Raw genomic sequence first — 17,146 nt, 5'->3', positions numbered from 1 at the left:
TTGAGGACAGTACCAAGTGGCTCTCGCCACGCGGAGGGCTGCGAAGAACATACTAGTAAGGAGTGAGAGAATCTGTCCCAGGGAGTGGGTCTCTTGCAGCTCCCGGCCCACAGCCACAACACACCTGAAAAATCCCTCTGAAACCCACCTGGCTAGGCCCTCAGCGTGAGCACAGGCAAGGGGATTATCATTTTCTTGTGGAATTCTACGAAGTCAAACCCCTCTAGGGTGGGAATTCTGGTCTTTGGTCCAACAACTTGAGCAACCATGGGGCCCTCTGGGGCAGGGTTGGACTTGTGGGGAAACAAAGACAAGACTGATCCCAAACCCTGAGCTTATCAACTCCGGGCAACAAAACCAAACGCATCTGACAGAAAGGAAATGCAGAGGAGCAGGCGGCTGATTGGCTAAAACAGTGCCAAAGAGAATCAAGGGCCTCAGAGACGAGCAAGATCCAGGGGTGGGCACCGGGCCACCACACCACCAGTTACCTGGAACAACCTGGGCCCGGGCTAGCTGTCTTGTCTTGATTATTAGTAATGGAGGATGGAATGTTTGGGTGATAAATCATCCGGGCTCCCTGGCAATGACCCACACTTGAACTCTCTCTCTAGTTTCCACACACAGAGTGCCTGTGTGATGTGGACAAGCCCATTGTGACAGTACTGATTCAGGAGCCGTTAAAAACGTAATGAGAGACACACACACCTACAGATGTACTCACAGCTGTACACACTCAGTTTGACACAAAAATCTAGTGTACATTTCTGGTAAGTTCACAGCCTCTGACAGAAATTCCAGTCAAGAATTATCCTAGAGACAGACAAGCCCAAGGGCAAAGGCGGATGGATACAAGAGTGCTGTAGGGGCTGGAGAGATGGCTCAGAGGTTAAGAGCACTGACTGGTCTTCCAGAGGTCCTAGTTCAATTCCCAGCAACCACATGGTGGCTCACAACCATCTGTAATGAGATCTGGCGCCCTCTTCTGGCCTGCAGACATACATGCTGTATACATAATAAACAAACAAACAAACAAACAAAAGTGCTGTAGTGTCAGCGTTTAACACAGGAGACCCTCGGGCTGGAGATGGCTCTGTGGTTAGGTGCACTGATGGTTCCTTCTGGGAACTGGGGTTCCATTCCCAGCACCCACACTCTAGCTCACAGCATCTGTAACTCTAATTCCAGGGGATCTGACGCCACCCTCTTCTACCCTCCTTCAGGCACCAGGCACATGGCACAGACATACATGCAGGCAAAACATGCATACACGTTAAAAAAAAAAAAAGATTGAATTAGGAAACCCTCAAAACAGCCTCGCGTTTGTCAGCAGGGAACCCATGATATAAACTAGGGAAGAGAGTTGGTGGGCGGGGCACAGGCAGCCTCACTCTAGATTTAACCCCCCCCTTCAAAGTCCCCTCTTCCCATGCTGTCCCCACCCACCCACCCTAGCTCAGGAAGGTCCCAGGGGAGGAAGGACCTCGAGCAATCACACAGGAGGAGGCTAAATCATGAATTGTAAGGGTCTGTTTTCTTTGGCCAGGGCAGTCTGGCCAAGCTCTGGAGGCTGCTGGGCAAACATTTTTCATATTTTAGTAGCTGGCCTATGCCCAAGGCAGTCAGAAGTTAAGTAAGCTTGAATGAGCTGCACCCATGCTCTCCAAGGCCCCAAGAATCCTTAATGAGACTCCACTGCAGCAGCAGCTCCAATATCTGAGGCTCCGGCAAACCGGCCGCTGCCTTACATATCACTCACCCCTCACTACTTCTAATGCAAATGATTCAGCAACAGAAATACTTAGCCTGGAGTAAAATCCAGCCCTGTGTGGCTGCCTTCCTCAACTGACAGCCCAGGCAGGACCTCCTGCGCCCAGGCTAGCCCAGGTGGGACCCTGGGGACAGAAGGCAGGAAGTACACAGTATGAGGAAAGACCCACCTTCCCCAGGACCAGGTGCAGACTCTCACATCTCAATCTCTTTACGACTCTGCTTCAGGGCAGAGAGGAAAGTGTAAAGGGGTGGGGGCAACAAAGGTATTTCTTTGATCTGAGAAAGGGTCTGGTCATCACATATCCTGCACTCAAGGGCACTTCTCCAGAGACATGCCCACCCCCACTAGAGTCCACTCTGAAGTCAGAGAGGGTGTCAGATCCCTCTGGACTGCAGTTACTGATGGTTGTGAGCCGCCATGTGGCCGATGCCAGGGACCTGTGCCTGATGCCCGGGCTGATGCCAGGGACCTGAGGAACTCAGCAACATGGAACCTGAAAGACACACTTGGATCCTTCATGGAAACAACAGCATCACAGACAGGGTAAATAACCCAATTTACACCTTGTTTTCAGAATTCTCTTTTTTGGCAGCAAAAACGGAAAGCAATTTGTCAGGAATCTTCAGAGCACCTCTGAAGTAACTCACTTCCAACCCCAGCTCAGAGGGGTTTCTTGTCCCATAAGCCTGATCAACACCTCTCTCTGGGGCTGAGGTATTGGCTGGCCCAGCACAGCTACTGTGAATTCAGCTGCCCGGCTTCACCTACGTTGCCAGCAGCTGGCTGGAGATCCACAGAGGTCCACCTAAGTTCCCCTGGCCTTTCCTAGTCACTGCCGTAAATGAGGCAACAGGGTCACTAGACCAAAACAGACAACTGGTTAAGCTCCGAACTAAGGAGTCACAGCCTGGGACATAAAAGCCCCAGGACTGAGGATATAGCTCAGCTGGTAGAGGGCAGGTGGGGGGGGGGGGGCGGGGGGGGGGGGGGGGGCAAGAGCACACTGGGAGGCAGAGCCAGGCAGATCTCTGTGAGGTCAGGCCAGCCTGGGCTACATAGAGAATTCCAGAACAGCCAGGGCTACATAGAGAGACCCTGTCTCCAAAAAACAACCCTTAGATAATAGTCTCTGAATAATGCCATAATGAAGTATAATGACTCCACTGTATTAGATAGTAGAAGTAATCTAGACAGGGTTTTAAATCCATAAGAAACTGACTGCACAGGCCTTATGCAAAAATCGTGACATTGGTTTGTTTGTTTGTTTGTTTTTGCTTTGTTTAGCTGGTTGGTTTGGTTGGCAGAGCTAGGGATCGCCCCCCGGCCTTGTTTACATGCACTGAAAAGCACTACGTTAATGGTTACCCCCACATCCCTCCATGCCATTCACTATAATAGACTGGAGCATTCACAGAAGGGCTGAGCACCAATGGCCATGGAGGGCCCACTGAACACTGGTGACCTTGTTTGATTTGGGGTTTTGTTTATGGGAAACTGAACCCCACACCTCATAGTGCTGGGCAAGAGTCCTACAACTTAGCTGTGTTCTCAGTGTTCTTTTTGATTTGGACATGATCTTACTAAGTTACCCAAGCTAGGCTTGAACTTACTCTGAGTCCAGGCAAGCCTTGAACCTGTGATGTTCCTGCCTCAGCTTACTGAGTAACTGGGGTCACAAGCAGTGACTCCAATCTCAGCTGGCTGACTCGCCACTTTCTGAGTTCCCACTGTTTCAGACGCACTCCCAATGTGAGGTGTCTGGCATCTGAGTGCATCACAGACAAAGAGCTTCTCAGGGATAGAAATGAATCATCCACAACACACGATTCTTCAGAACACATCCAAATGGCTGCAGAGACGGCTTAGTGGGTAAGAGATCTCTGCTGTCCGATACCAGCACCTATGCTTTTTTTATTTTATTTACTTATTTGTTTATTTATTTATTTTGGGGTAGGGTTTCTCTGTGTAACAGCCTTTATTCATTCATTCATTCATTCATTCGTTTGTTTGTTTTGAGGCTGGGTTTCTCTGTGTAATAGCCTTGGCTGTCCTAGAACTTGCTTTGTAGGCCAGGCTGGTCTAGAACTCACAGAGATGCATAGTGCTGGGATTAAAGGCGTGCACCACCATGTTCGGCCACTACAAGTTTTTTAAAGCTGGTCATAGCTGCACACCTTCAACCCTAGCTTTGGAGGAGAGGAAGGAGACTCACTGGGGCTTGCTGCAGCCCGCCTCAATAAAACCACGGGAAAGGCCAGTTCCAGTGTGAGACCCTGCACCAGGGGAAGGAGGCAGACTGAGAGCAGGTCCTCGCAGCCTCTTGTGGACTCTGTACTCAAGCACCTGAACACACGTGTGTACTCCATGACTCCTGGGCCCCGGAACAGCGTGTTGCATGTTTGACTCAGATGATCTACTAATCACCCCCTTTTCTACCAAGGCACAGCTTCCCAGGGATAGAATTCTGGGACAACAGAATGAACCCACCCTGGAACCCCTAATATGTGGAATGCCCAAGCCTTACTGAAGCGGCACACGAGTTCTGGTCTCGACACTCAGACAAAAGGGGCGATCTTCCTCTCTTTGTCCCACGGCCCATCCATCCCTTCATCACGTGAACCAGAATCAACCAAGCAGAGAATTTCAGTAGGAAATGGGCCTGGTGGCACAGGCCTGTATCTCCAGATACTCAGAAGACTGGGGCAGAAGAATTACACATTAAAGCTTGCCTGAACAAAGAGTGAGTTCAAGGTCAACCCAGGCAACTTAGTGAGGCCCTGTCTCAAGGGGAGCTTGGATGTAGCTCAGTGGTAAAATGCTTGCACAGTATGAGGACAGTTCCTGGTTCAATTCCCAGTATCATCAAGAGAATAAAACCAATGTAAATGCTTTTAAGATGACAGCAATCCAACCCCATGAGTCTCCAGGAGGGCTGAGTGTGTGTAGCAGAGGCAGAGCGCATCTGCCTCACATGCACACACAATGCCCTGCTTAGAACTCCCAGTCCACATACTTCCTGGGCTCTGGCCTACTTGGGTCCCCCTAAAGTAGGAAAAATACATTCCAATAGATCTGGGTAACCAGAACAGAATGGCCGGTACAGCTGTCTGTCAGGGGCAACCCCACAGAGTGTGGCCAAAGGGAGCGAGGGCTAGCGCCTCCTGCCTGCCCGTTCAGCTCTCCAGCCCCTGAACTTCTGCTCTTCATCCTGGACCTCTCTGAGCCCTTCTCTGAAGCCCTAGCCCGTTAATTGCTCTATTCTGGCTGTGTCCTAATTCACCTACAGGACATCCTGGAATGAATCTCCAATCTCCACCAGGAACAGCCCAGCTTTTAAAATGGAGACTGCAGCCACAGCCTTACTCTTTCTTTAACTGTTTGGCTGGCCCGGAAACGCCCACCTCCTTGGCTGGACAGCCCTTGCTTTCTGAGAGCTTGAACGTCGTCTGTCCTCCCCCCTCCCCAGCTTAGAGGGAGGCCTCACACTTTGTCTCCCTTGTTACTCACCTGTCAGATTAGAGGAAACAGCTTCTATTGAAAGTCACTAGAGGATGGGAACAAAAACAGGCCTATAAATTCATCACCCTCAACAGTGACACCCCTTTACTGCCTTCACTCCATCACACACAGGGTCCTTCCTAGACGACAAATTTAAAAAACGCCGCTGACTTTTAACATGGACCACAATTTAATGGACTAAGGAAAATGTGGACCAAAATGCTACCTAACTGATCATAGTTACAGCCTCATTTTAGAGACATGGAAATGTGAGAAGCCACCACAAGACAGTGAGTCGGCGCCTGCACTGTCCCAATTCTCCTGGGACCGGGGCTGCAGTCTCCATCCTATGAAAGAGGAAACAGTTTCGTGGTTAAGGTCTCTTAGTGAAGAAATGGTGGAGCAAAGACCAACAAGATGGCTTAGCCCAGAAAGGTGCCTGCTGTGTGAGCCCTGAGTTCAATCCCTGGGACCCTTGGCACAAGGAGAAAACTGGCTCCTGAAAGTTACTGTCTGGCCTACACACATGTTGGGGCAAGCACAAGCTCCCCCTCTTCTCTCTCCCCACAAATATATAAAGAAAAACTATTAAAAGAAACCATGGAGCCAGAGTTCGGTTCCTAAACAGATTTCTGAATCTTCCTTGGTGTGGGAGGGTGGGTGGGCACTCCCACAGACCCTCCTGGGGAAGCTGCCCATCACAGGCCAACAGCACTGTTTGGCCCATGAAAACCAGGTCTTTTCTCAGTGGCACCTTCTGGCAGATCCTACTTCCAGCAACAACGAAAGGGAAACAGGTTTTGCTAGCGCCTCCCAGCAGAGCTGGCTGGAAGCTGGGGGAACTTCTCAGCCAACTTACTATATATAAAGCACATTTAACGATCCTTTCAAGTCCTGAGAGTGAGAGACCCAAGGGTTCATTGGAAACCTGATACTTTGGCAGCTAAGGAGAGGGAGGGACGGCCCCTCAGCATCAGCCCCTGGGGATAAACACCCTCCCAAACCTCTTTGTCTGCCAGACAGATACTTCCTGGAGGGGCAGGAGACTGCAAAACTTTTTATGGCAAGCCCACCTAAGGACACCCCTCCACCAGAGACCTGGCTGGGATCTTTGGCCAACCCACCTAACCATAAACCTTCTATCTCCCCCAGACCTGCTGGGGTCCCTCTCTCCACAAATACCTGTGACCGCCATAAACGCCCTGAAACAGCCGGTTTACTGCCCAGCCTGCCTGCTGCTAAATGAGGGCATTTGTTTCAAATTTGCAAATACCGACAGCGGTGGAAACCTAAGTCCACCCCTAAAATGCAATGTTCTGCATTCCTCCGGGCCTGAAGCACCACGCTTCAAAAGCTTCCAGAGGCCCTAGCTGTTTACTCACTGGTGGGGCTATTGGATGAGGTACTTCCCTACTCCCTGAGGAGGCTCCTTTGATCCAGGCAGAGTGGGAATGGCAGAAAGGGGTGCCACCCTCGCCCGCCCGGGCTAGCCTGGGCCCACGCTCTCCTGCCCCCTGGGTCACCCACAGCAGCACTGGAGAGCCTGGAAAAGGGAAATCTCGTGGGAAGGCCCAAGTAGGGACTCGCCTAAAATTGCTGCCTGGAGACAGAGCAGGCCCATCTTCAAAGGGCCCTGAAGACAAAGAAGGTTAGTGAAGGCAGGCATGGGAGGCTGAGACAAAGCTCCAAGACCTCGGCCTCTCCCACGGCACTGAGCAATTCTCCACCACCAAAATCAAAAAACCATGAAGCTAACAGGGTCACTGTCAAAACCAGGCTGAATGTTTACTAAATATACGCCTCTTGTCTGGAAAAGGCGGGGGAGAGAAGGTTCCCCAAGCCCTTTGCAGCTCCCCAATCCCCAGGGCAGAGGGGAAGCCCATATCACAGTCTCCCCAAGCTGTTTCCTAAACCAAGCATTTTCTTTAAGTCGATGTGTTTAACGATTGGTTTAATCTCTTAAATTAACCAAAGTGGGAAACTGAAGGGCTCTTTATGGCTGGAACAAGGCCCTCAGCACTTCCTTTCTTGTTCCTCCCCTGAAACCGCAAGACAAGGTGTCCTTTGTTTCTAATGGGCTTTGTTTTCAGGTGGCAGGGAACAGACTCTCAAATGTCACCCTAGCCCTCAGCTAAGGACCCCTGGGTCTGAAGGAGCCTTCCCTGTCTTCCCTGGGCTGGGAAACAGCTCGGCTTTGTTTTTCTAAGAGGTGAACTACCCAGCAGGTCAGACCCCCAGAGTTGCTACCTTACAGCACAGAATAGACGCTTCACGGTGGAATTTAAGAATTTCAGCCGCCAAAGGCAAACCTCAGCAGAATCCTCAAGAAGGGAACGGCTGAGCCGAGGAGAGAACTTCCGGGCACACAGCCTGCGTCTCCCAGAATGTCAGAGGCTTTGGTCCAACCTGACTCTCAAGAAGGTCAAAAGGCTTAACTCTAAGGTCATCAGACCCCTACCAAGTGTAACCTGGAGCACTGTGATCACTGAATGGTGACTCTGATACCACCTACATGGTATCTAGCCCAGCCTAGCCCAAGGTGCACTCTTAGCAAGCAGCCATGATCTGGAACTCTCCATGAAGGGATCTCTTCATACACTCTTTGTCCAGCAAGAGCAAAGTTTATCCTCTCTGGCGGCAGCAGAGTCCTCTTACACTGCCTGTAAAATCCTCTCCCAGGCCTCCTCCATGTCACAGCTTCCAGTGACAATGACCAGGGACTGAAGCGGAGGCCACACAAAGGCTTGGGATTCTGCTCTCAGCTCAATCACTCATCAGCTTTTCAGTGCTCAGCAGATCTTTCTTGTGTGCCTCAGTTTACCTGTCAAGTGTATACTCACCGACCCCTCCTAAGCCTCCCTGTCACTGAGCCTTGGTAAGGAGCCAGTGTCGGCATAGGTGAAGAAGCCATTCTGTACAGAGCTGGATGCAGTTTGGAGCTATCACAGATGAGGCCCTTTCCTGGCTTCAAGGCCCATTTCGGATAAAAAGAGGACTAGCCAGGTATAAATCTGGGCCCTTGTTCAAAGAAAGGCTCTCAATTTTCTCCCCACCTAAAGAACTCTTCCCCTGGGCATGGTAACATACACAAGCCACCCCAGCTCTTGGGAGGCAGAGGATGATGAGTTTAAGGCCAACCTCAGATACACAGTGGATCCAGGCCACGTGAGCAAGGGCTACATGAGATTGTCTCAAAATAACCCCAGGGCAGTGGGATAGCTCAGAGGGTGAAGACACCTGCTGTCAGACCTGACAACCTGGATTCCCTGCCTGGGACCAACATTACGGGAGGAAGAGCTGAATCCTACAAGCTGTCCTTTGTCCGTTGCAAGCACATGCTCATAAAACACACATTAAACAAATAAAAATGCATTTAAAAAAATTAACAACTCCCCTGTCAAAAATCCCCTCAACCGTCATGTCTCCCAGACTCAGAAGGCACGGATATCCCCAAGGCCTCCTGAGCTGGAGCCTTCAAAGCCCATCTAAGGCTGAGGTGTACACCTTCTCACAGATTCCTCTGCCTGTATTGCCTGTCCCCAGGGAGAAAAAGGGAAGGCCGAGGCTGTGGAATGGAATGTGGGATAATCTCCAGGCAGCTTCTTCAGACTCACCAGCCTTCTGTACCATTATCACAGGAAGCTGGAAGCTGCATCTATCTGCCAAGCAGCAAAATCTTCTGGCGGGTGAGGAGCCAATAAGGCTAGGCCTCAGCAGCTCCAGATGGAGATGGCATGGGGTGGGTAGCGTTCCAGGACCTTGCCCAGGAGTCTTCTATTACAGGTTATGGGTGGCAGTACTGGGCCCACTGCACCATTCTGTATGTCAGGCCAACCGTCATGAAGAGAGCTCCTTTGAAACATCCGAGTACAGGTCACAGAAATCACCTTATGTCATCAGATAAGAGACACAGAGCTGCTGATTCCAAAGCCTTCATTCCAAACGGACAGCCATGACTGACTCTGGGTTGTGCACCACTCAAGATGCCTGGCAAGAGAGCTAATAGCAAGACATAAACGAGCCAAGGTCCAGAGCTCTCCTACACTGTTACACTCACCTGTAAGACGGGTTCCAATTTCGTTCTTTTCTCTTTGCTGGGAATCGAACCTAAGGCCCTGTGTGTGACAGCCGAGTGCCCTCCCGCTGAGCTACCACCCCAGCCACAGCTGGCCATTTCCAACGTCCACAGAGGCACTATTGAAGCTGCTGGGACACCTCAGCAGTCCCCAGGGTACACACGCGCACCTCCATGTTTCTTCTCCACCCTACTCCCAAGAAGGGGGACACAAAAGAGCCAGTATGTCCCCTGAAGGGGAGGCCATGCACACTAGCCTCACTCCTGCTTGAGGCCTCCATCCTTGACCACAAAGCGCCTCCCACCTCCCTGTGGTAGTAAGAGAAGTTCCCACTTGTTACCCAGAGCCGTGTGTGATGATAGAAATCCTTCCTTTGGGTCCTGTAAGCATCTGCCTGGGCTGCTCGAAGCCAGAATACCAACTCCCTGGGTGAACCTCAGCATGCTGAGAGATGATGGCCCAACAGTAACAACCCCCCTTAGGACAAGGGCAGAGGGGAGTTCCCACCAGGAAATGCTCAGTGGCTGTGCCCACGGTTCAAAATTGCAGTTGGAATATTGAGACCCGTTTAGAAAAATCACGCTTTGGGGCTGAGGTGGTAACCCTTCCTGAGCATCTGCCTTGCATTCACAAGGCCAGGGTTCCATCCCAGTGCCACAAAAACCAAAAGACTGTGCTGCAAAACTCGGATGCTAACCCCAACAGTCAGGAAAGGCTGGTACTGAAAAGGTCTCTGAAAAGCCCTCAAGACAGGCCAGGAGCCGCTTCCGAACATTAGCCTCTCCACACCTCAAGGATGGGTGGGTTAACAACGATCAGGGTCATGCCACTAAGCAGATAGGGAAACTGAGGCTCAGGAAGGTTAATCAGCTCACAGCTGTTGTTAACTATGCAGCAATTGTGGAGGACTAGCAGATGGAACGCTGCTTCCAGAGTCAGCAGGAAATTCTTCCCTTTGCCACACAGGGATGCCGTAACCGTGGCAAAGGTCTCCCACGTTCTCAGAGCCCACCTGACACCTTAAAGCCAGGCTAAGTCCCTGACTGCTGCCTGGGTCTTCTCAGCAAGGCCAGCCCCTTCCTCTCTCCTCTCCAAGGCCCTCCCACTCCATTTGCCCCCACTACATCTTGTACTTACTGTCCCATACATTCTGGAATGTTCTTCTACTCAGTACTTGACCAAATGTCGTCTTACTTTACACTACATCTGATATACATCTCTCCACCTTTTGTTCTGTTTTCCAAGACAGGGTCTCACTACACAGCCCTGGCTGTCCTGGAACTCACTCTGTAGCCCAGCCTGGCCTTGAACTCATGAGATCCGCCTGCCTCTGCCTCCCAAGTGGTGTGATTAAAGGTGTACGACGTGTGCACTGCCCTGCCGCCACCACTGGGCTTACATCTCTCCATCTTGTCTCCTCCCCAGCTCCTGGCTGCCCCAAGACACCTCCACTCTTTGAAGACACTCAGACACTGTAAAGGGCTTCTCCCAGCCCCTCAATACCGACAGCACCCCTTTCCTTGCTACTGCACCTCCATTTCAGACTGACAGATCTCCCTTCCTAGCCAGACCTGATGGTACATGCTTATAATCTCAACACTCAGGAGACTGAGGCAGGAAAACCAAGTTTGAGGCCAGCCTGAGCTACATAGCAAGCTTGAGGCTTGTCTGACCTATTAATAATGCCCTGTCTCACCAGGTATGGTGGCACATGCCGTTAATCCCAGCACTCTCGAGGCAGAGGCTGGCAGATCTCTGAGTTTGAGGCCAGCTTGGTCTACAAAGCAAGTTCCAGGACAGCTACAAAGAGAAACCCTGTCTCAAAAAAACAAAATTAAATAAGTAAGTAAATTAAAAAAAAAAACAACTCAATATTGGAATTTTCTAACAAGCTCTTTATAAATGCCATTACTCTTTGAAATCTGGATTGGCTATTCAAAAATTACAATATAATCTAATAAAGAAGGAAAAAAGCCTTTGGTGACCCTCCCCATTGATCCTGATTGACAGGTCTGTACTAAGGCCTAGGAAACTCAGATTGTAATGAACTTGAATAACTCTCTCCCCCTCACCCACCCACACACTCTGCTTTACTCTCTACCATATGTTCTGAGAGCTGCCACCCCACCTCTGTCTTCCTCAGGATCCCTACCCCACAATTTGGGACCCCATTTTCAGAAGTTCCATGCACACTTAAGCAAGGTCACACATAGCCTGCTCATTCACGGCCCAGGCTTCCGAGAGGATGAGCAGGGACTCTGCAGGACACCTAGCAGGGAAGAGTCCATGCCTGTGCTTCCTCTCAACTGAAGCGGGCAGGGATCATCGCAAGCTAAAGGAAGTGTCGGGGAAGGGACCAGCATGCAGCCTACAGACAGCCTGCCCACCGCTGTCTGTGCATCAGCGTCCCTGGGAGGGAAATGGTCTAAGGCAGAGAAGAAAGGAGGATGGAAAAAGTGACATACGCTGAGGGCTTCCTCAAACCACTGATTAGCTGTGGCAGTAGCAGCGCCAGCTCCCCCGAAGCACCATGGGCCTCGGCGGGGGTGACTGTGCACTCGGCAGTGAACTTAGAGAACCCCAGGATGGAAGGCACACCATAATGGCAAGGCTTCCCTGCTAAACACACGGGTGCCATCAAAGAATGGAGGATTGGGGTGGGCAGTACCCCCAGGGCAAGTGAGGGCCTGAACCCGAAACTACAGCCCAGCCTAGAAGCCCGCCACATGGCTCCAGCCAGAGCTGGTGCCTGGGCACAGCAGCAGAGAGGTGGCCCCTGAGGTTTGAGAAAGCCTAGGGAGTCGAGGGACACAGACCAAGGATACCCAACCCTGCTCGAACCCCTTTCTTCCATGAGGAAAACACCAAAGCCTCAGGCCCTGGCCCTAAACTGCTCTTGGTTCCTGTCATAACCAGATAACCTCCATCCCAGATGAGTCTCACAGAAGCTAGGCTGGCTTGAATACAGGTTCACGCAAACCCCCAAACTCCCAATATGGAAGTGTGAGTCCTAACAATGCAGCTGTTGAAGCCAGGGGCAAAGCCTTCCTCTATGAACCAAATGGGTTCTGAAAAGTTGCCTTGGCCATGCAGTGGTGGCGCACGCCTGTAATCCCAGCACTCGGGAGGCAGAGGCAGGAGGATCTCTGTGAGTTCGAGGCCAGCCTGGTCTACATAGCTAGTCCAGGTCAGCCTCCAAAGCTACAGAGAAACCCTGTCTCAGAAAAAAAAAAAAAAAAAAAAAAGACACCAACTCCTTCAGGAAGAGCAGTAATTCTAAAAGGAGCTAAAACTCACATTATTATATGTTATAAACTTCCCAGAGTCTGCATACATCAGCAGGCAAGTTTCTTAACAAAATCAAATTCAAATTAAACCCAAGTTCAGTAACTTTTAAATTTCCACATCAGGAGCAGGAGAGATGATGTCTCAGAGGTAAAGGCACTTGCCACCAATCCAGATGACCTGCGTTCCAACCCCTGGGGGCCACACGGTGGAGGGAGAAAACCAACTCCTGAAAATTGCCCTCTGGCCTCCACAAATTCATCCACAAAGACAATAAATAAATAAATACTACAATAATAAATGCATGAACCATGGCCAGAAGGATTCCGAGAAACAAAATTACTTAGTGTGTGTTTTAAAATCTATTACATGGGAGGAATGTTTGCACAAGACTTGTGGAGAGCTTGTGAAAATGCAGGAAGCTGAGCATGGCCCCCACGCTTGTACCTGGCACCCGAGAGGTTCCCGCAAGAGAACCACGAGCCTCAACCTAGGCTACCAAAGAAACCAGTTTCTGATTCTGACCTATTCTCTCAGGGAGGCTGATGTCACCTGGCTCGGGGCTTTCTTTGGAGTAGCAGAGTTACAGTCTAGGCCACACACATTCACTGCATTAGTTTCTTTATCCATAGCCTCTTGGGGCAAGACAGCTCTGCACACAGAGGCGGCTGTCCATGCCCAGACACAGCACCACATCAAAAATCAGAAAAGCCAGCCAGGGAACAGGGAGAGAGGGTCTGTCCCCTTGATTCCGCCATGACGGAGCAGGTCACCAGAGGGATAACGAGCAATGTAACCCCAGAGAGGCTCGACTGGACACAGACACCCCCCAGTGCCTAACTTGGCCATTCCACTCTCTCCTTCCCTCCCCTTTTCTAATGGACCAGGATGAGGATCCACTATAAATGAGACTTTGTGCTGAAGGAACTCCACAGGGGAAACCCAAGCAGGACAGAAATATAGACACTACTTTAAGGATGAGAGTTCATGGTAGCCCCAGTTAGACTGTTTGCCTAGTATGCTGAGACCCCTTGATTTGAATCCCAGTACCGCATAAAACTGGGCATGATGGCACACCTGTAATTCAACAGGCAGGAGATCAGAAGTTCAAAGGCATCCTTGGCTACACAGCAAGGTCAAGGTCAGTAGAGGCTCCATGAGACTCTGGGGAGAGAGAGATTGATTCTACAGGTTGGTTGTTCTCGTCAGTTGAGCAGAGGTAAGCCACACACACGAGAGTGAATGGACTGGACTGGAGAAACAGAAGTATGTTTTAGGAGATGGAAACAGGCCAGCTGGCTAACATGGAGGCTTCCAGCAGGTGAGACACGCTTATTGTTGAAGATGATTATAAAGCTAGAAAGGTGTATTGGGCCAGTGGTGGTGCACACCTTTGATCCTAGCACGCAGGAGGCAGAGGCAGGTGGATATCTGAATTCAAGGCCAGCCTGGTCTACAGAGCTAGTTCTGGGCAGGGGTGGAGAAAGAAAACTGTAGTCAGTATGTAAAATAGATTTTAAAAAATTTAACTAAAAAAAAAAGAAAGAGCAAGTTCCAGGACAGTCAGAGCTACACAGAGAAACCGTGTCTTGGAACCAAAAAGAAAGTGAAGAGAAAAAGAAATCTGCCTAGATCACAGGAGCACAGCCTGGGTGCTGTCACCAGTCACTGCTGCTCTGGATTACCCTTGCCCTCCCGCTGCTAAAGCCACCACTGACAGAAGCAAGGACCAGGTCTGACTTACAGGCTGCAGAGTGCTGGGGAATCCAGTCCTCGGTACGGCAGAAAGTGAGGATTCAGTTTCCACGGAAATGCAAAAGCCTGACCCAAGGACCAGGACAGGAAAGAGGAGCAGGTAGAAATCACTGACCAAAGAGATGGTTTGAAGGTGCCTCCACGTCCCTGGGACCCACAGCGCAAGAAGAGAACAGACCGCAGCTGGTGGTCTTCTGAGCTCCACAAGTGCACTGTGACACGTGTGTGCATCTGTACACACACACACACACACACACACACACACACAAATAAATGAAATAAGTTAACATCAACACAATCAACACAGAAAAGAACCCCAGTTTTGGCCAGGTGGGGTCCTACTATCCTCTAGTCTTGTCATTCAGGAGGCTGAGGCAGGAGAATCATGAGATCTAGGCCAGGGAGGGATGCACAGTGAGTCGAGGGTCAGCCTGAGAGCATATAATAAGACCCTGACTCAAAAAATGGGGGGTGGGGGAATTCTAGATTCCAAACCTTAAGCCTTCTCTTCATCCACCATATTTATCACACCAGGGATCTCAAGGTTTGGAAAGTAACTCAGACATTTACAGCATAATTACCCAAACTTCAAAATGGTTTAATCCACAAATCTGACCAGGCTAGGTCCCCAGCACCAGCCTGAGGGACTCTGAGGTCTCCCTACAACTTCAGTTAATGACACAGTTAAACAAGATGGAAAAATGTACTGTGATCTATTAAAAAAAATCCTTGCTCCCTGAAGACACACATCTGGGGTGGGTAGAATCCCTGGATTTCACCAGAACAGCAGGCACCTCATTGAAACTGTTTACAGCACATGGGCAGGTTCCACACCAAGGCACATTTCTGGTAGAACTGATTTAAGGCCCTCATTAAAATGTTTCTTTGCAGAGCACAAGATACCCCCAACTCCCTCTCACACACCCAGGGCACCCATCACTGAAGCTCACATCTCCAACATCAGTGTGCTCACAGAAGGAACTGACAATTAGTGCGGCAAGGGCCCCATCTCCACCAGAGTCTCCCTTGACTTCAGAAAGATAAACCACAGCAGCAAAGACAGCCACATCCACCAAAACCCACCAGGCGGCCCAGGAGGCCTGTGAGCTGGGGCTGCTTACCCATATGGCTGGGCCCTCATGCTAGCTGTGTTATAAAAAAAAAAAAAAAAAAAACAACTTCCATACTTCCTCCGGGAGCAGATGTGGGACTTTGCCATGAGCAATAACTACCACATACATAAGGAACACGGGGTAACTCCAGAAACACCAGCTAGGAATTCACAGGACGAGTTCTTTCTGGACTCTGCTTACCTCTTTTTTTTTTTTTTTTTTTAATAAGTGGGGTGGGAGAGACTTTCATTCTCTGGCCCCTAAATCCTCAACAGCTGGTCAGGAAGAGGACAGCAGACAATTCCCTGCCCCTGCCCTCCCGGCTGGTACTCTTTAAAGGAATGGTTAAGGAATCACCTAAGGCTGTCCCCTGGGCAGAATGTCTCCCCAAAGAGGGCTGTTTTGCGGACATCATAGACAATTTTGTCTCGGAGGTGGAGGAGTCGTCCTTTGGTCCTTGCTGATTGGGACAAGCAGAATGGATATTTGAGTAGCTTGGCGATTTCCGGTTAAATCACTTCCAACACCTTTAGTGGTGACTGACTTTCAGGTGTGATCAGCCAGGAAATAAAATCTGCCCACGGGGGTGCCCCTTGTTTGCCCTGGAGATGTGGGCCACACCCTCATCAAAGTACAGAGGCCCTCCACGAAAAGCCAGAATTGAGCTTTTTTTTTTTTCCCCTGCCCTTAGGACGACACATATTTCTTTCCTCCCAAAGCACGGACAGGATGAAAATCCAGGAAACAGCAGAGCAAAGCCCGTCCGCACCTTGGCAAGCGGGCCATGCCCGATTTTGGCAGCGGCCTTCACACATTAGTCACCACTACAGTCTGGGACCCTCCGCTCCCGGGATACGACCCTGGCACCGAGTGGGCTCAAGGCTCGGGCCTAGTTGGAGGAGGAGACGAGGCACCCCTCAGTCTAACCTGCCCTCACCGGCAGGGCCAGCTGGGGTTCCAGCTTTGCCCCGGAACTTTCAGGGAGGGAGCCGGGCGCCTCGGGCCGGCATAGGTAACAAAGCTCCGCGCCAGGCGCGCCCTAGGTCAGGTCGGTCGGGATCAGGACCCAGGCCGGTCTCCCTCACCTGGGCTCCAAGGCCCCGGACACTCCCAGGGTGTCGGCACCCTCTCACGGGATGGGAAGGCACTGTTCCCCAAAAAGGAGCTCCCCAGCAGGGCTCGGGAGCCGGCGACTCCGGGCAACGCTCGAGCAAACTCTCGGGTCGGGCGGGCGGGCGGGCGGGGAGAACTCGCGCCCCAGTGCACCGCGCGCGCGGGGGCGTCGCCAACCCCGGGTCCCCGAACTCCGAGCGAGCCTCTCCACCGCCCCAATCGCCTAGCCCACCTCTCCAGGGTCCTTCCCGCCCCGGGGACTACCGCGCTTCTCATAAGCCTAGCTCGGTACCCCCGGTTCTCGGGGGACTCACCGGCCAGGAGCGGCAACAGCAGAGCGCTGAGCAGAGGCAGCGGGCGGGCTCCCATCGTGGCCGGCTGCAGGGGAGCAGCGAGGCTCACGGCGCACGGACGAGCGGGCGCGCGGACCGGAGCGCGGGGGGCCGCTGCAGCAGCCGCAGCCCGAGCCCGACGCGTCCGGAGCTGGAGCCGCGCGCGCCCCGTACCTCCAAGCCCTCGCGCGCCGCCGCCGC

General features: G+C 51.4%; 1 protein-coding gene across 1 annotated transcript in view; it reads right to left on the bottom strand.

Annotated features, from left to right (window-relative positions):
- Positions 1 to 17,137, bottom strand: part of Ptk7 (protein tyrosine kinase 7 (inactive)) — a 61,579-nt gene extending 44,442 nt beyond the window's left edge. Inside the window, exon 1 of the mRNA XM_036167978.1 lies at positions 16,928 to 17,137. Coding sequence (XP_036023871.1) covers positions 16,928 to 16,982 — 55 coding nt within the window. The 5' untranslated portion in view covers positions 16,983 to 17,137. The remainder of the gene's footprint in view (positions 1 to 16,927) is intronic.
- Positions 17,138 to 17,146: the final 9 nt, after the last annotated feature.

Source organism: Onychomys torridus, chromosome 18 (genome assembly GCF_903995425.1).
Source record: "Onychomys torridus chromosome 18, mOncTor1.1, whole genome shotgun sequence".
In the NCBI taxonomy this organism is placed as follows: Eukaryota; Metazoa; Chordata; class Mammalia; order Rodentia; family Cricetidae; genus Onychomys; species Onychomys torridus.
This window is presented reverse-complemented; position numbering and strand designations above follow the sequence as displayed.